This window comes from Onychomys torridus, chromosome 3 (assembly GCF_903995425.1).
Source record: "Onychomys torridus chromosome 3, mOncTor1.1, whole genome shotgun sequence".
Classification (NCBI taxonomy): Eukaryota; Metazoa; Chordata; class Mammalia; order Rodentia; family Cricetidae; genus Onychomys; species Onychomys torridus.
In genome coordinates, this window is record NC_050445.1 from 7,935,528 (window position 1) to 7,955,534 (window position 20,007).

The window sequence follows — 20,007 nt, forward strand, 5'->3', positions numbered from 1 at the left end:
CCAGGACTTTACCAAATTTAAGAATGTTTTGTTTTGTTTTTTCGAGACAGGGTTTCTCTGTGCAGCTTTGGAGCCTGTCCTGGATCTCACTCACTCTGTAGACCAGGCTGGCCTCAAACTCACAGAGATCTGCCTGACTCTGCCTCCCGAGTGTTGGGATTAAAGGTGTGCGCCACTACCGCCCGCTCTTAATTAATGTATCTTTCCTGGTCTATGATTTTAAATGATGGCAATTAAGGAGCCTCTTCTCAGCTCATTAAAACCATTACACAAATGGTTGAGTTGAGACCCAGCCAGGGATAGCTCTTCTAGACTGTTCTGGGTTGTCTGGCAAAGTGGCATGTACCTCAAAACCACATTTCTGATGGTGTCTCCATTTTGGGAGCTTTAGCTGCCACTGAGGTAGTAATGGCTTCCGGCCTTGTTAATCCTCCATGCTTCAAACTTGCTCTGGATCCTCCATTTACTTCTCTTGACTGGCTTGGGTTGGTCTGTGTTCCCTGGAAGGACTTCTGCTATGCAGTGTATGAGAAGAACGCCAGCTGGGGATACAGTCCTGGCTTGCTCATTACTGATGACAGGGAACTATACTGCCGCTTGTATTTTATGGGGATAATGAGAACATGGCTAAAATTTTAAACTAATGGCTTGGAGTGTATGTATTCCTCCAAACTGTCTCCTCAATTGTTGGCATCTTTATGCTTTAATACCAACATGAGCAAAGAGTGGCCAGTATCTTACAAAGTTGAGGACGCTCTTCAGATTTCCTTCAGCAACACATTATTCTAAAGGATGCTGGGACATACCAACTTGAACCAAATGAAGTCCCATGAATGCTCAGGGATGTGACTTGGATAGGGGAGATGGATCAGTCACTGTCTGTGTGACTGCACAGGTGTTATCAACATGCTTCCATTTCATGTTGTGACATACAGGAAATGGTATTTCCATAGCACAGGAAGTGAGCAAGGCCAGGATCCTTGGAGTAGAGGTGACCTCCCTGGAGCTCCTAGTGCCTATTCTAATAGCTGAGGGTGACTGGGAAATGTGGGGTGAAGACTACAGCAACCCAGTGTTTCCCAAATTCAGTATTTCAGGATCTGTCGCTTTAGACGGGCAGGTTTATTCCTCTAGACAGACTCGAATAAGATCTTGCTGTCCTCTCCCATCAACTGCCCACAACCAGGAAAACAAAGACAAAGGTGGCCATTGGTATATTCTTTATTCTCAGCCACTGAGCCACTCGGGGAGGGAGACAATAAGTAGAAGGGGCTTCTGGGAAGCCAAACAGTGGTGGGCAGCAAGGTAAGACTCAGCCTTTACAAATGGTTACGCAGACGATTTACAAGTATCAAAGTTTTCCCCCAGAAGCATATCCTCTGGAGGCAACAGAGGAAAATTAAAAAAAAAAATCATGAATGAAATAAATGAGTCATTTCTGATTGCTGCATCCCCTAAAACTGGCCTTTAAAACAGACTTGCACTGTAGACCATCATGATTCACAGATACTTGTTCAATATGTAGGTTTTCAACAGAGAAAGATAAATACTCAGTCACAGATCAATACAACACAGAAAATTGAACACGTGAAAATAGCTTTAATCTGCTAGCAAAAATAGATTTATGCTGATGTTGATATCAAAACTAAAGACATTCAGATAAATTCTGCCCACACACTGTAGCTGCTAATCCTAAGATCGTGAGAGCAACTTACTGCTCTTATTGGTAGCTAAGAGGACAGTCTATAATAGCCACAGTCCATCAGAGAGCTTGTAGTGCACAGTCAGCCTACATTAAAAAGCAAAGTAACCCTTACCTCCTTTTTTGGCTTGACATCTTTAAGGGTAGAGTAAAATATCTCATCACAAATTGAAAATGTTAGCCTAAATGAAGTAAACATTAAAAAATTCAGTTTGTGTACTTTTCCTTCAGGAAGGCCCCCGGATGCACGGGAAGACTGGGGGACTGCTGAGGCATTCTCGCTACTTAGTAAGTAACTGTATTTATATCCTAAAGTGAACCTCCATCTATTTAGTACAAGATCCCCCCCCCCCCACACACACACACCAGTCTAAGGTGCACAGTATCTGTTTAATGAGTACCAGACTCCCCCTGGTGTCTCAGAGGTGCACAGTATCTGTTTAATGAGTACCAGACTCTCCCTAGTGTCTCAGAGATGCACCACATCTGTTTAGTTAGTTCCAGACTCCCCCTAGTGTCTCAGAGATGCACCACATCTGTTTAGTGAGTACCAGACTCCCCCCTTGGTGTCTCAGAGGTGCACTGCATCTGTTTAGTGAATACCAGACTCCCCCTTGGTGTCTCAGAGGTGCACTGCATCTGTTTAGTGAGTACCAGACTCCCCCTTGGTGTCTCAGAGGTGCACTGCATCTGTTTAGTGAGTAATATCCCCCTTGGTGTCCCAGAGGTGCACTGCATCTGTTTAGTGAGTACTAGACTCCCCCCTGGTGTCTCAGAGGTGCACTGCATCTGTTTAGTGAGTACCAGATTCACCCTAGTGCCTTGGAAGTGAACTGCATCTGTTTACTTAATACCAGACGCCCCCTGGGGTCTGGGAGGGGAAGTGATCTGTTTAGTGAGTACCAGAAGTGTCCTAGCAGCAGGATGTGAACAGCACTGAAGCTTTTACTACCACCTTTGAAAAAGTTAGAGTCCAGAGACTTAACCTTTACTTTAATTCTTCTCAAACAACACCATGGTTCTGTTTTCCTTATAAGATATGCAAGTCCTACACACGGTTGGTGGAAGGGTGTGTTAGGATGGAAGGAATGCAGCAGTCTCCTCCCTCCTGCAGAGTCTTAAAATTTAAATACCAAGGTTGTACTTCCAGACCAATTGTATGTCAGAAAACCCTCATCCAGACACCGGCAGGGACTAAGAGAATTTACATATGGCTCTGGAACGTATTTTGATCATTCTTGTCCCTGACTCAAATAAGGTGACTACAGAGGTGACATTTGGGTCAGCTGTTCATGGGATTCCAAAAATAAAGCTAGAAATCACACCATGAGATACTCTAAGAATTTTCAAATAAGTGGTACCACAAAGTGGCATCCATTCGGTGGTATTTTTTAGGGTTTTTGTTTTTGTTGTTTTTCTTTCTCCTTTGAGCCAGCCTTTGGAGCAGGCCTATTTAACAGTCAATATTACTAAAATTCCACATTTATCCTCACATTGTGTACACCAGATTTGTTTCCCCACTGAGAGCCGTTAAATCTGCAGCCCACTTCCTCAAGCCTGTGAGCAGAATGTGGATAACGCTTTAAAAGGAACCAAAGAAAAACGGGAACTAAAGAATCAGGCTGTGTCATCCAGCTGCTTAGAAATGGAAATGAGGTTCCCACTGTGTTCATCTTGATGTCTCCATAAAGTGGAATAAATGAACCAATATTTAATGAGTTGTTTAAAATGACAGTCACTTGAAGACTCCAAAGACTACTGATTCACTTTCAACACTCCGTTGTGAAGACCCAGTGCTGTCCAGTCGGCTACTTGGTGTGACACGCGTCAGCTCTGGGGGGTTGGCTCTCTTCTTCCGCCTTCTATGTAGGTCCTGGGGATTGGACTAAGGCTGCCAGGCTTGTACAGTAAGGGCCATTACCTGCTGAGCTGATCTCACTGGCCCCCTCAAATTCTTTCTATAGAAATCTCTTTACCCTACCATTACACACAATACTTCATAGAATCATTACAGACATGCAAGTCAAAGGCTTTAACAATTAGGCTTTGGTTTTAACGTGCTCTGGGCAGAAGTCAGAATTGTTTAGATAACACAATTCAGCTACCACACACATTCTATTATCGCAATGTGAAGTAAGACATTTACAAGAACGACCGTTTCTTTTTGGTAGCTCCTTTCTGAGACAGATGCAGATGTCAGAGTATTATAAAGAAGAGAGGAAAGGAGAGAGGTAAAACCTTTGCAGCTTTCTCAGGATGACACAGAAGAAGAACAATGCTTGATGCTTGTCTATAAGGCAGATGGTCAAATGTCTACACATGGCTGAGAGTACAGATCTTAGTAAGAGGTAGATAACACCAAAGCCACATGAAAGAAGGACATGCCTGGTTATTTCAAACCACCATGATTGCACTAAAATTTCAGAAGGTCACCCCGCTGCAGGCTGTTTACTGTATGTCTTGTACTACATGGGAGACATTCCATCTGAAATAGGGGCCAGAAGGAGGGCTTGTGAGCCGGGGTGGGGCAGGAAGCTGAAAGTAGTTTCTTAAATTGTTAAGGATTCAGCTCTCACTAAGAAAAAGTGAAATGCTTTTGCCTCCCTGGGATGCCACCAGGACACTGAATTATTGGAGACCTCTCTGATTAATCTAAGCAAGTGTGTGTGGGTGTGTGTGGGTATATATAAGGCAACAGAACTACAGGGAGAGAAGGCTTTCCCTTCCAAACAGGCAATGCCCACCTCACATAAAAAATATGCATCTGCTCACCTCACACAGACGCCTTAACCACTAAAATGCAAATGAAAATAATCTTGGTACTTCAGCACCAGCAGACTGTTCTGTATGAGCAATTCAAGAGCTGTCTGAGGCAAAGAGATATCCCAGCTACCAATTAAACCTGGATAGCTAGTGCACGGGTGAGCAACCCCGGGTGTTCTTATTTCTTAATGCACCTGGGAGATAACTGTTTTCTCCAGTGTGATTTTATAAGGCATACATTTGATTTCCCCCCTTACCTTTGGGAAATTAGTGTTAAAGCTTCATTTTCTTTAAACCCACACATTAACATTCAATCTTTCATTTTTATTAAATAGTTTATATATAAAAGGAAATACCGAGGTGTTCTACATTCATATAAACAATCATGATAATACTTGAAATTGTAAAGAAACTTACTGAAGAAAATATATACTTCAGTACTTACAATGCTAAGCTAAGCACAAGTGATCATTCTAGATACTATCTTTTAGACGTACAGACACAAGTGTGCACTGCTTCCGGAAGCAGATGTGAGGGAAGTACACTAACACATCTCTCTTCTTTGCTTTTTCACCACAAGATGGGATGGTCCAGTTTGGAAAAGCCAAGGTCCTTCCTCAGTTCCAGGTAGGTCCCATTGCTCACCCAAGAGTCATCGCTGGATTTCCTGTGAGAGATGAGACAGCTTCTTGCAGACTCTGCTATCACATCCTCCCTTCCCCTCCTTCCCCTCATCATTCCAGACACATCCACTATTCCTGTTGTTTGGGAATCAGAATGGTGTCTGCAGGCTGGCAGCCATTTTTTTTTTTTTTTTTTTTACTTCTGATATTACATTAAGTTCTTAAGCCTGGAGGCTGGGGAGGTGGTGCTTCTGAGAGAACATCTCTCGGTCTCTCTCTCTCCGTGTGTGTGTGTGTGTGTGTGTGTGTGTGTGTGTGTGTGTGTGTGTGTGTGTATTCTCTGTGTGCTGTCCATCAAACAGGGCTGGGCTAACAGCCACCACTCTGGGAATGACTAAATACTGCACAATCAACTAGGTTGATCAAAGTAAACCTAAGTTAGCAAAAAGCCCAAAAGAGAACAAACCAAAACGGGACCAGAACTGGATACCACAACAGTTTGGAGAGGGAACTTTTGGTTTACTCCTCTGGGAAAAGATAACCAAATGGGCTACACACTCAAAAGACATGACAGGACACAGATCTACCATTTTTGGTTAGCCCTGCCTCCCAGCCCATGCCTGCTCCCGAGGCTCTGATGTCAGCTTCACTCTGCCGGAGAAAGCTCCTGCACATGACCACACACGGCCTTCTCTCCCTTCCACAGTGCTGGGCAGTGTGCTATCCCTTCCATTACACACCATAGTCTATACTGGAGATGTTTTCCATTCACACAGGAAGATGCGGACCATCTATCTTCACTCTCCCATGGTAAGTCAGCAAACTGGGGCCCAAGGACCCAGTGCAGCCTCCAGAGCAGTTGTGTTTGTAATGCTAGGGGTCAAGTCTAAGGCCGCAGGCATGCTATCTATTCTACCACCAAGCCACATGCATACCTCTGAAATACTGTTTGACTAGAACACAGCCCTACCCATTTCTTTAAATAATATCTATGATTACTTTCATGATGAACAGCTGGAGTAAGTGACTGCTGGGGCCTTACCACCTGCCAAGCCAGCAACATCTGCCATCTGCTCTTTATAGGTCAACGTGGTGACCTCGGTGATGGGGGTTTCTCATGCCTTTTTAAACAGTTGAGGGATATTCCATTGTGGGGATGGATGACAGTTCATCTTAGCACTGCCCTACTGATGAGCAGTTACGCTGCCATGAACTCCATTGGGAATAAAGCAGATGTTCTGGGTACCGTTTTTATTCTTTTTAGAGGCAGGGTTTGATTTTGTTGTCAGTCCTCACTTGCCTAGGCTGGCCTTGAACTTGCAATCTTCTTGTCTCAATCTCCAGAGTGTTAGGATTACATGTCTGTGCCACCAGAACTGACGTTCCCAATGTTTTAAAAGACAGATGTTTCCCACTGCTAGGAATAGTCCCTACAGCCTTCTGGAAATTGCATCTGTTGCCCATACTGATACATGAAACCAGACCTGCCCCAAACATCAGCAAACCACTGGCTGTCGGTCAGGAGCAGACCTACCAGGAGTGTGCATTCTCTACATAAGCTGCTGCAACAAATCCCCAACCCATACAGAGTACTGGCCAGGCTGTCAGGAAAGGCATGGCCCCATCTGGAAGATTCCACTGGGCCCTTCTTCAACCCCCTCTATTCTCTGCGCCTCTGTTTCTCCTCCGTTAGAATAAGGATGGGAGAGGGTAAAGGGGCTATAATTGCCCATAGCCCTTTTACAATTTTATGTACATTGTAAACAAGACCCTATCAACAAATCATCTAACTATCTGCCTATCTATCCATCTATTTGTCCGTCCGTCCATCCATCCATCCATCCATCCATCCATTAATCTGTCTTGTCTATCCATCTGTCTGCCCATCTGTCCATCTACCTATAGACAGGGTTTCACACTATAGCCCAGGCTAGCCTCACACTCTTACCAATCCTCTTGCCTCAGCCTCCCTCATGCTGGGATTACAAGTATGATTTCAACTCAGCTCCAGAAAGTTGTTTTAAAAGATCAATCAGATCTTTTGAACTCAAGCACAAATGCATTGGAACTGCTGATTCTAGGCATAGATACTTTGAATTCTATGGTAGGGCAGTCACCAACAGCCTGTCATGTAAAATCTAGCCCTGCCAGCAACCAGCCTCAGCTGCAGATGTAACAAGATGGCCGGCCGGGTGTGAGGAGCAGCTCTAATTAGTGTCCTTCGGCTACAGGGGTTTACTGAGAAACTCAGTGGCAGTCCTGCCGAGCCAAGGGAAGGAGCAAAGGAGCGGTGAGGAGGCGCCAATCCTGTTTCAGGACAGTGAGGCCTGCAGGACCCCTCAGCCCACCACGCCCTCTATGCACAAACCTGAAAAACCGGGGCTGGTGCTCCAAGCTGTTTTCCTCCAAGACCCGCCTCCGCTCCCTCTGCAGCTGCTCTATCCTCTGCTTCTGCACCTCAGCTTCCTCTATGTTCCCTTCTTCTAGAAGCCTGGGCATTGAGGAGAGAGAGGACAGGCACAGTCGCTGAAAAACCACAACCAACCACTTCTCTGCCCAACCTGGCCCTTCTTCAGCCCATGATGCAGTATTCTGGGCCAGAAGAAGATAAAACTTCTGTGGATGGGTGATCTTTGCAGGGTTCAAAAACTCTGTCCAGAGAAACCTGAGCCAGCTTTCTACTTCCCTCACCCTCCTGTGACAGGGAACTCCACACTGTCACATTTCTTGGGTACATGGTTTTCAAATATAAATACAGATTTTTATTCTATTTTAAGGGCATAAATGGTGGCAAAACTGCTTTGCTTTACTTTACCTTTTACTTAACAACGCGTCTTAGAGAACTTTTCACAGTAGTGCCCAGACACCTTCATTTTCAATAGCTGTATAGTATTCCATTTTGTGAATGTATTTCAAACATGCTCTACATGTAGATATTGGGTTGTTCCTACTACTTTTAGTGTTACATTTAATGTTGCAATGAATGACTTTGGACAACCACCATTTACACATAAGAAAGTGTATCTGTGCAAGAAACTTCTAGACTTAGGAGTATTGGACAAAAAAGTGAGTCTCTAATTGATATATTATAAAACTACACTTTAGGGGCTGGAGAGATGGCTCAGAGGTTAAGAGCACTGACTGTTCTTCCAGAGGTCCTGAGTTCAAATCCCAGCAACCACATGGTGGCTCACAAACATCTATAATGAGATCTGTATAATAAATAAATAAATCTTATTTTTATATTATATACTTATTTATATTATATTAATTATATTAATTATATTATATTATATTTATTATGTTATGTTATGTTATATTATTATATTATATTATGTTATATTATTATATTATTATATTATATTATATTATATTATATTATATTATATTATTATATTATATTATATTATATTATATCATATCATATCATATTATATTATATTATATTATATATTATAGCATGTTGTCGCCAGCCACAGATAGTTGTTGGCTTTAATAAGCGCTTTTACTCAGGGAGGAAAAGACATGAGGCACAACAAAACTCACTATCAAGAGATTTATTAGAAGGGAGAGGGCAGGGACAAAAGACAGTGTGCCCAGGTCTGTGAAAGACCCGTGCAGAGAGAGAGGGGAGGAGGAGGAAGAGCAAAGGGAGGAGTCTGTGTCCTGCTTCTATGGATTCCCCTGCACATGCGCAGATGGGTTTACGGCACGCATGCGCAGATTGTGTGGTCACGCAGCACACGGATTACTTAGGACGTGAGGGATGCCTACACATTTTGCCAGTACTTACGAGGTCATGTGGCTGGGGGAGTGGCCTGTGGCCACAAATACCAACAACAGTGTTGGTTTTTGTTTTGTTTTGTTTTTTGTTTTGCCAGTCTAAGGTAATAACGCTATTTTCACCTGGATTTAAAAATCAGCATTTTAAAAATATTATAAGCAAAACTGAATTTCTCTCCATGTTTAAGGAATATCCGAGCCTCTGATCCATGAACTGTTCATTTCCCCAATTCCATTTTCTCCCTATTTAGTGTCTTACTGATTTCTAGACCAAATCCATAGTGTAAGATTGTAAATACAGATTTATGTTGATCCATTGTCTTTGAATTTGGTTATATACTTGTATTTAAGGCTTTAAAAAAAGTTAAATTGAACATAGCAATCTTTCCTTTCATGTGGCCCTTAGATTTTGAGTCTCAATTACAAAAGGCTTGGGGGAGATTCTTCTTTCTGTCTTCCTGAGTAGGAAACTGAGGCTGGGAAAGAGGAAAAGCCTTGTCACAGACCATACAACTCACTATAATCATTTCAACTGGAGGGTTAGGAGAGCTGGGTACTTTCACTATTTCAAATAAACATTAAATTCCTTAATCCTACACACAGTGAAATTCTTCAAAATAGCCCTCCCCTCTTTTCTGCATTTCAATAGAAATGGGCCCTACAGATGTGTGGAGGATGCCCCACAGGAGGATGGAAGAACAGGCTCTCGTCCATTGGAGACAGATGTTTCAAGCCTCCACTTTGTCCCTGTACACCTGATGATAGTTCCCAACACACGCTCCGGTTAGCCAGGCAGTTATGGATACCAGTTTTTGTAGGTTGTTTTAAATGACTTTGGGGAGAAAGCTCTTTGAAAAAATCCTTACCTTTGATCTGGCCTAAACCGAGTGTCGGTGGGTGGTAATAAAGACCTTGACAAGGGATCCATTTCATTTAACTCTAATGCAAACTGGGTGAAGCCATAATACTGCTCATAGCCTTTCGGCATAGGATCTGAAAGAGAAATAAACCACCCGCTCTAATTTGCAATTCATTCATGTTAGTTAAATTCCTTCACCTTTTTCATCTCTGACAAGCCATGTATCATCTCTAACTCTAAAATGTTCCATTTCTATTAAAATATTCTGACTAACAAGCAGCTACTGAGCATTTCTCTACAGATTTTCCTGCCGGAGTTTTCTATCCCAGGGATATGGTTTCTTTGCCTTGGTCCTTTAGTGAATTTATTCAGTGCTGAGGAGCATCTGTACTGTCTGAATGATCACAAAATTTGTTATTCAAATATACACACCAGGGGCCCAGTGAGATGCCACTCAAGGCTGATGAGCTGAGTTCAGAACCTACATGGTAGAAAGAACTGACTCCACAAAGTTGTGGAGTCCCTTGACTTCCATATTCCCGTGGTGGCATACATATCCCTGCACTCATACCACCACACACACACACACACACACACACACACACACACACACACGCACACACGCACACACGCACATACACACACTAAAGTTTTAAAAAACAAACCAAATAAATAAACCCACTAGACCTTTAACTAGCCAACTCCCACTGCAGAAGACTCATGTTCATGCAGAGATGCCAAACTCCCCCAGAAGTCCACAGCAGCTGCAAAGGGCTGAACTCCCCAAGGGCTATCAGAACACGTTATTCTTTCTTTTGACCAAGTCTCAGCCCCTAAAATCTCACATCCCACTGTTAGAACATTAGGTTCTACTTTGCCCTAACTTTGATCTCAGCTCAGAATCAGGTGTATCCCAGTGAGATACAGCAGACTAGGGGAATTCCCAGACAGTAGTAACACTTGCTGGTCACACATCCGCATAAAAATGTCCTCCCTGAAAGTTGCCACAGACCTACTTTTTGAAGCTTTCCAAGTTCCACTGGCAGCTAATCCCACTACCTGTGTACCTTATCTTAAGCTTGCACACAGGAGCCAAGCTCCATGCTGTGCTTACTCTGAGATACCAGAGTAAAGATGGGGATTTCCTTCAACATGGGCCAGGAGAGCTTGAGGTCCATGTGAGACAAAGTCAAGGAAGAATGGTAAGGATGTAACTGTTGTGGAATATTAGCTGAAGATGTGTTACATTCATTTATGCTGTAGAACATCTGTTTGATGATGCATTCCTTTATTTTACATTTATTTAACTCTGTGAAGCTGTGTTACTGTGCCTGTCTAAAACACCTGATTGGTCCAATGAAGCTGAACAGCCAATAGGGAGGAGAGAGAGAGGTGGGGCTTGCAGGAAGAGAGAATAAATGAGAGGAGGAGGAGAGGAGAATGCCAGGAGACAGCCACACAGCCACACAGCCACACCGCCAGCTACGGAGTAAGAAGTAAAGAAAGGTATACAGAATAGAGAAAGGTAAAAGCCCAGAGGCAAAAGTAAGCTAAGAAAACCTGGCTAGAAACAAGCCAAGTTAACACCAGGCATTTATAAGTAAGAATCTATTGTCATGTATTTATTTGGGAGCTGAGTGGTGGGCCCCCAAAGAGCTAAGAGTAAAAACAAACAAAAACACCCTAAAAAAAACAAAACAAAACAAAAACCCTACATTTTGTTGCTCCAACGTGAGGCCCGAATTTCTATGTAGGGTCTTAGAAAGCTGAAAAACAAAAACAAAACAAAGGGATGTGGCTCCTTTAAGAGTTTCTGCCTTACAGCAAGCCCTTGAGCAGCCAGTAAGTTAAAAAAAAAAAGCCTAGGTAAAAAATGCCTGGTGTAGTGCAAGCATTGGTATTCTAGAACTCTGGGGGGTTGAATGCAGTTCTTTACCAACTCCAACCAGTCAGCAAGCTTAAGGTTTGGCTTTCATGGACCTGAGAAGCTGGTAGAACCAGCTGTTAAAGCCACTGTGGAGGTCCTAGCCACACCACTTAGCAGTTTAAAGGCTTATGTGGTCAAAAAAAGACTAGAGATACGCAGTAAAAGAGGTTCAGATGGAAAAACCTCTAAACAGGTTCCAGTGTGTTTTACAATGTGCATAGGCTTAAGAAAGAAACAAAACGGATATAGACAGTCACAGAAAGAAATAGTTTAAAAATAATTCTTTAAGGAGAGAGTAAAAAGAATATAAAAGAATAAGCCACAACCGGGCGGTGGTGGCGCACGCCTTTAATCCCAGCACTCGGGAGGCAGAGCCAGGTGGATCACTGTGAGTTCGAGGCCAGCCTGGTCTACAGAGTGAGTTCCGGGAAAGGCACAAAACTACACAGAGAAACCCTGTCTCGAAAAACCAAAACCAAAACCAAAAAAAAAAAAAAAGAATAAGCCACATAAAGATGAAAAATACACAGGGAGTTTGGATCCTGTATGTTGCTGTATTGACCTTGAATTTTTTGATTGCTGATAAGCAAATGACAGCTGCTAAGAGATGTGGAATTCAAAGAGGGGCTGATGAAATAAAGCAGCCTAGGCATTTTAAGAATGCCTCACCTTTAAAGTGGAACTCAAAAAATACATTGCTTTGGAGAAGACGTTTTGTTTTTATTTCCACAGGAAACGAGAGGTTGTGGATTCTTTCAGGGTGGATGTGGATCAGGTTTGGTCATGGAGACCTCCTGAATCTTGACAGGTGATATCTACTAGCAAAGGTTACATCTGGTTTTCCCAGGACTTGGCCATTATCTCAATGGTCTCAGGGACCACTAAAAATGCCTTTGCCCAAGACAACAGGAAGCAGTCTGGAGAGCACAATGCCCACCTTCCCAAGAGATGGGGTGAGTGGATGTTATTTGGTAGGTTATAGATGTTTGTTATCATTTAGGGGAAAATAAGAATATAGGATAAAAGGCAACTATTAATCTCAGATATTTTGCACTGGCATGGATTTTGCTATACTGATACAAATTTAAAGTTATTTTTGTTATATTGGATATATGTTTTTACTCATTTAAAAATGCACTGTATAATTAAGAAATGAGGTTAGTAGTTAATCTATAATAAACTTATAGTCACATTAGGCATATTTTCAAGGTTAAACAGGTGTATTTTAGACAGATAGATGATTTTCAAACACTTCAAAGACCTACAGAATGTGGCATTTAAGATGTTTAATAACCTAAGGTTTTTCATGACAATGAGACACATCTGCTCCTGGCAGCTACTAATTTACTTCATAAAAGGATGGGCATTGAAGAAACTCCATATGGAGTTTGCTTTCATTGTGGCAAAAACACAAGAAAAAGATTGTTGAACTTTGCAAGGCTAAACAGTCCTGCAAAATTCCTTCTTCACAGAAGAGTCTGCCGGATATTCTGCAGGACACAGAGGAAAGTGACTGACAAACTTTGTCAATATAAGGTGGGACAGTCCTTCAAATTTTCTGCTTCACTGAAAAGTCTGCCAGATATTCTAGGCCTAATAGGCTAAAGATGGATGCCCCAACATTGCAGAGGAACTCTGGGTGACTGTCCAGGCAGCCAGAGGTCTCTGTTATTAGGAAATATTACATCCTTCTGGGGTCTTTGATGGAGTTAAAGACTAAATAGTTAGAGTTACAGTTTTCCTTAGTTTATGGCAGAAAGTAAATTAGGTATAAAATTTTAGAATCACCAAGATAAGATAGATAATGGAGTATTTTATCTGAATTTGCTAAATACAAATGGACTAGACATTGTAAATGTGATTCTTACTTGATTACTATTTTTGTTGTAAATAGTTTTACTATGTTAAAGTTAAAAATCTTTTATTTTTATTTAGGCAACTAGAGGAAAATGTTGTAGAATATTAGGTGAAGATGTGTTACATTTGTTTATGCTGTGGAACATGTGTTTAATGACACAAAAATGTGTTGCATTCTTTTATGTTGCATTTATTTAACTCCGTGAAGCTGTGTTATTGCCAAATGTAACAGTGATCCATGAGGCAGCTTTCAGCAAATGAGAGACTGTCCATGTAAACAGTCTCCTATTTACCTCAAAGCTAGGAAGGCATTCTGGTTCCACAGCAACCTTTGGGATGGAGGAAGACGTGGCTGCAACTGACAGAGACGCCGCTGGCCCTGTGCTCCCATCTCGTCCTTATGGAACACAAGCCCAAGTTCAGGGGAACTGAGCCTTCCTTGTTACCCACACTTGGCATGAGGATGGATTAGGACCCACTTCAGGCTGATGTGCTGTTAGGACACACTGGCTGGGAATCCTGGGAAATGCTTGGTTCTTGAGAAAAGGGAGGTGCAAGATCAAAAGCTCTCTAGTCTTCCCTTTTCTCCCTGCTTGGCATTCGGCTATGAGGTGACCTCATACTGTTGTGACAACCCTCTTCACACATGGGAGGAAACACGTGTAGCGTAATGTTTCCCCATGGACCTATGTCTCTGACATGAGTAGGCTCCGGAGATTAACAACAGAAGGCATTACCTCTCAACTTAGTATTAAATCATAGCATGTAGCCCCATGGCTTAAATGATGAACGCAGTGGTTTTTCTTTTCCCTTCCTCCCAACCCCAACCCCCAACCTTTCTCTCCCTCCCTTAACCAGACTAGACAGAGGTTTAATAAAAGGACTCTGACTTTTCAGTCAGAAGACTCAAGTGTTGCTGGGAGGCTGGGGCTTCCACAGCCCTCTTGGCACAGCTTCTCCAGGAGCTGTATCTTCTGGGAGATAGTGTGGCTTCTGCAGTTTGGCCAACTGGGGGATCCTGCATGCTTTGGGAAGCCCAAGTGACTAGTTTTTCTAGTGACACTTTCCTCTTCATCTTTGCCCAGGAATTACTTCTTGCACTTCACAGGCATCGAGACAGGGCTTGTCATACTCCCATGTGTGACAGGAACCCAAGAACCCTTCAGGCCACCCTTGGCTTGATGGCAGCACCTTTCTGAGGTCCTGAGAACCCAGAACAGAACCTAGCACTCAAACTAAGATGCTATTGTGCGCATGATAAGGACTTGACAGATGGGCCAGGACCGCTAACCTGCGAACAAGCAGGTGGTAGCTAGCGCTCCGGAGTAGCACTCACCCCTCCCAGCTCCCCTGCCCTGACCAGACACTCATCCGTCCCATGCCTGGGATCTGGTGGACACTCACTTGCTCTCCAGACACATGTGGAAGAGGAGGCACCACCACAGTAGATGCTCTCATGCCATTTTCCAAACAGCCGGTGCACAGCCTTCCCATTGCGGTCGAACACTGTGCCTTCGATCTCGTGGGCATTAGTGCTCCAGTACTTTGCCTAGAATGCAGATGAGAATGGTCTGGGTAAGACTGGCATTTGCTTACTACAGGTATTGGATTCGGGATGAGGGGGAGAAGAGGGCAAGAGAAAGAACTAAAGTCGGGCCCAGTGGTGCTCTTCTACAGCGAAGGCAGGAGGATCAGGAGTTCAAGGTCATCCTCAGCTGCAAATTGAATTTGAGGCTAGCCTGGACTACATGACACTATGTGTAGCTCGAATCCTAAATTGGTCTTAATAAAAACCCAGAGCCAGACATTAGGGTAAATGTTGAAAGATCAGAGAGACAAAGGAACAAGCCACAGCCACCTCTCACCTCACCAACTCCTCAGCGGACAGACTGAGTTCCTGCCTCCTCCTGCCTTATATTCCTTTCTCTGCCCAGCCATATCACTTCCTGTCTTTGCCTCTTTAGTGCTGAGATTAAAGGCATGTGTGCCTCTCAAGTGCTGGGAGCAAAGGCATGAGATCCCAAGTGTTGGGATGAAAGGCATGCACCACCATGATCTCTCGGTGCGAGCTATTCTAAGAGGCAGTGAGCTGACATCTCACAGGGTTTTAATTTGCGTTTCCTGGATGATTGATTAGAGGATGATCCACTCATCTATCTGTTTGCACTTTTAGAGATGTCGTTCAGGCACTTTGTACCCCTTTTCTGGGAGGCAGGCTCTCTGCCACCGAGCTCTATTTGCCTTTGTTGAACACACTGGCTTATGTGTGTGTGTCCTTGAGCATGCTACAGCACACATGTAGACATCAGATGATAACTTCCGGGAGTCAGTTCACTCTTCCTCCCATGTGGGCTCTGGAGACCACATTTGGATCCTGAGGCTTGCAGCAAGAGCCGTTAGCCTCGAGCCTGGCTCCCGACACTTTGTCTAGCATCTATTGGTTCATCTGTATATAGATTGCATTTTAATTTTTGGATGGGCTCTTGCTGTATAGCTCTTACAGTGCTCCTCCTGCTTCAGCTGCCTGAGTTCAATTATTGGTCTTACTGGGGTGCATACCACACCCAGCTCCCCAGTTATCCACTGTTGTCTTCCTGTTGAGTTCCTTTATATGTTTTACATTTCAACACTTTGTCAGATTGCAAATATTTCCTCTCTTGCATGTAGATATCCAGTGGTCTCACCAGCATTATTGAAGAAACTGCCCTTTCTCACCACATGATACTGGGGTTCTTTTTTTGAAATCAATTAAGTGTAAACATGTGGATTTATTTCTAGGCTTTCTAGCCTGATCCCATAGCTTGCCTAGATTCTGGATTTAAAAAATACCATTAGCTATTTAGTAAAATTTACTAATTAATCTCCTATTTGTAGTCTGTAACCCAATAGCGAACATGTGTGTGTGTGTGTGAGAGTGAGTGTGTGTGTGTGTGTGTGTGTGTGTGTGTGAGTATGTTATTACTTTTTCTACTTTCGCTTCATGTAACATAGGAACACAAAACTCGGCTCTTAGGCATTTGCCAAGTACCTAGTGCATTAGCTAGTGCTAACTGGCTAGTGTATTAGCAGCTGCCCCAGGCATGTCACTGGGATCTTAAAGGCTGACAGCTCTTGCTATTACAATTTAAAATTAACTCATAATTCCTTTTACCCGAAGAAGATACTCATTTGCATACTAGTTAAGAAAGTTGCTTAAAACTGCAGTTTCCACTGTTTTCCCCTTCTAGGCCTGTTCCAGCTGCAGGGACCTCATACAAGCCACTTTCTCAGCACACATCATGGTCTGGGAGGCAGCTTGACTGTGGCTTAGTGTGCTCAGCTCTGCTCATCCCAGCCCGAAAGCACAGCTCAGCTCAGCCTAGTTTACACAGTACCGCTCTCCAGCCAGCAGAGGGAGTGCCAACTCCCTAGAGGCGATGCTTTGGAAAGCTCTCAAGTACCTGGCCACCCTTAAAAACTGCCATGAACAGAAGGCATTTCCACATAAATCAAAAGCCCTGGCACTATTTTCAACCATATCTGGGAATTTTTTAGTAGCATTTCCAGGTCGTTTTCTGCTGGTTCAGTTTCCTCCCTTCAAAGCTTTGGTAAAATGCAAAGGGAGGGTGAGACGCAGCAGTGCAGAGAAGTGAACGAGGAATTAGTGAATGAGTTCTCCAGCCACGTGAAAGTGGCAGGAGAAGAATGGACGCAGGGGTCAGATTTCTGCCCTTTACTACAGATCTTTGCCTTTTACTATGTTGATAACTGGATGGGAAGTCGCCAAGGAGACGGCCATGGCCCACACGTGCCTGGCGTCTACTCCCAGATTCTCTCAACAACCAAAGCTCATCTCAAATAACTAATGTGCATTTCCTATAAAGCCATGTGATGGTGGACACACCGAGTAATCTCAGTACTCAGGGCTGATGCAGGGGGACGGCTCTGAGTTTGAGGCCAGTCTTCTCATTCTTTCTCTGGTCCTGAGTAGATGAGAACAGGGTAGATGGTAGACAAGGGAGTAAACACATTCCTTTGAGATGTGGACAACTGGTCTACCTGGATTAGGGGGATACATTCTTGCCACAGTTGCCTGGTCAACCTCACAGATGTCCCCATTGGTTACAGGTAGTGCAGAAAAGAGTGTATGTATGACTTTGCACTCAGTTTAGGATTTTGATCTTAGTTAAACACAAACATTCTTTGGCAAAGGCTATACCTTAAAGCCACTTTAAGTATTTGGGGTTTTAAAAAGTAAAACGCTTCCAGGAGGGAAAGAAAGGGGTGGGGCTCAAATTAAGGAAGTCAGAGAGACCCTACATACTTTCTTGCACCTGGTTGACCTTTCCATTTGTCTCTGAATGTTCTGAGCCTCTGCTGTTGGCATCAAGGGCCAGTAAGGGCTGTAGGAAGAACAGGACCAACCAGGCCTTTACTCTTGTGGAGCTGGGGATGGCAAGGAGGAGGATGAGGAGGACAGAGAGACAGATGGGTAAAGAAAGGAGAAGGAAGCCAACTTCAGTGGTAACAAAACCCTTGAACGTCAGATGGTGAAATGGAGTGGATGACAGAAAGAGACGGTAACATCAGGATCTGGAGGAAGGAGGCCAGTGGGGAGGAAGTGAGGAAAGCAGGCCAGTGTGCTCAGTGGCTGAGGAGGCAGACAGCAGTGAGAGGGGAGCGAGGGTGGTGGGAGTGGGGGCTGGGGAGGAGTGAGGGTGAGGGTGAGTGCGTGCACGTGTGTGTGTGTGTGTGTGTGTGTGTGTGTGTGTGTGTGTGTATGTGTGTGTGTGTGTGTGCATGTACTACAGATGCATGTGCATTCCAAGGGGTGAGAGCTGGCAGTACTGACGGGGCAGAGCCTCGTGGATCTTTGAGAGGCTGCAGACATCTGCTGGAGAGGTTGGAAGTGAGTGGAAAGCTTTGTTCAGGGGATGGCTGGTCAAGCATTTCCTCAAAGCACACAGGCATAGCTGTCCCCACCCAAGTCCTTTCTTTCATGACTGAGTCTCATGTTGTAGTCCAGAATGCTCTCAAGGTCACCATTCACAAGCCTCAACCTTTTGAGTACTGCAATTACAGGTGCATGCCAACAAACCTGGCTTCATTTCAACCATTCTTTTTTTATTATTATTATGTATACAGTATGTTTGACTGCAGGCCAGAAGAGGGCACCAGATCTCATTACAGATGGTTGTGAGCCACCATATGGTTGCTGGGAATTGAACTCAGGACCTCTGGAAGAACAGTCAGTGCTCTAACCACTGAGCCATCTCTCCATTCCCCCGTTTCAACCATTCTTAAATGCAAAGCTCAAAACTATGAAGCCCCGTCATAATGGTGTATAACTGTCACCACTTCTAGTTCTAGCACTTTCTCCTTTTCCCAAACAGAAGCCCCAAACCCATGGCCCACAAACTGCCCTGCCCTCCACCCAGTTCCTGTGACCCCTGCTCTGTTTTCTTTCTCTATAAGCCTGGCTTTTTGGGGTACCCATGTCATTGGGATCATATAGAATATATCTTTTCACATCTGGTTTATCCACTTAGCATCATGTCTTCCTGCATCTTTGTCACAGTCTGATGGCGTCTTGTAGAAGAGTCCCCCCAGGCTCTGCGCTAAGGGCAGATGGTAGGGGAGGCAGGCAGGCAGGGTCAACATCCCAGTCAAGGGACAGAGTGGTCTGTGCCGTGGGCACCTGGCCCTGCCTCCGCCCTCCAGCACCGGAGCTGGGCTCCCTCAAGGTACCTTTATGAAGTTCACTTTACAGTAGCAGGAGTCATCCGTCAGGTTCTTGATGACAATCTCACCATAGTGCTCGATCCACCGCTGCCCGCTCAAGATGTTGTGGATGCAGGAAGTCACTTTGTTCCACTCAAAGTGATCTCCAAAGCTGAAAGAGAGGAGCAGTCAAAGACGGCTCCCAGAAGAGCCGGCCGCAGATGCGGCAGGCATCCTACTGCGTACAAGGAGGCAGGGAACGCATCACTCAGCCCTCCATCTCAGACCCTGCATCAAATAAGGCTCCAAGTGACATGTAAGCTGAGGCTCTTGAGCCAGAAAACTGCCCAACTACAGAAGGGAAAATGGCAGAAGGGAGCAACTGGGGGGAAGCCAGGCTCCCACACACTTCAACAGTTGCCCATTATTTACATCTTTTTCATGAGAAGAACTTAGGCATTGCTTACAGGGTTAAGTAGCAACTGTGAGGAAATAGTAATCAATATTTTAAGTGCTTTATACATAATATGTGTCTAATCTTCCCATGTGTCCTATGACGCAGGTAAGGGCAGTAGAGACAAGAAAGGTGTGGCAGCCTGACCAACAGTCACGGGAGGAAGGGGCACAGCAGCATGTGATTACCCATAACCTGGCACTGAATCCTGGATTCACTATCACTTTGATTTAAAAACACCTATTGATGATGCCTGCATCACCAAAGCCATGTCTGTCTCTGAGGGAATTCTGTCAGCGAGGCAAGACCACAATGATAAAGAAAAATGATTCTTTATCT

At 44.1% G+C, this 20,007-nt stretch overlaps 1 protein-coding gene and 1 long non-coding RNA gene across 6 annotated transcripts in view; one reads left to right on the forward strand and one right to left on the reverse strand.

Moving 5' to 3' along the window:
* Positions 1-5,892, forward strand: part of LOC118579137 — a 32,568-nt gene extending 26,676 nt beyond the window's left edge. The window contains exons 3-5 of the long non-coding RNA XR_004944438.1: positions 1,934-1,990; positions 5,046-5,092; positions 5,795-5,892. This is a non-coding gene — a long non-coding RNA (uncharacterized LOC118579137). The remainder of the gene's footprint in view (positions 1-1,933; positions 1,991-5,045; positions 5,093-5,794) is intronic.
* Positions 1,206-20,007, reverse strand: part of Osbpl3 (oxysterol binding protein like 3) — a 180,638-nt gene continuing 161,836 nt past the window's right edge. For all 5 annotated transcript variants that reach the window (XM_036180240.1, XM_036180238.1, XM_036180236.1 and 2 more), the window contains 5 exons: positions 19,242-19,386; positions 14,919-15,063; positions 9,738-9,864; positions 7,457-7,579; positions 1,206-5,132 (listed from right to left, as the gene is read on the reverse strand). In XM_036180240.1, coding sequence (XP_036036133.1) covers positions 5,036-5,132; positions 7,457-7,579; positions 9,738-9,864; positions 14,919-15,063; positions 19,242-19,386 — 637 coding nt within the window. In that variant the 3' untranslated portion in view covers positions 1,206-5,035. The remainder of the gene's footprint in view (positions 5,133-7,456; positions 7,580-9,737; positions 9,865-14,918; positions 15,064-19,241; positions 19,387-20,007) is intronic.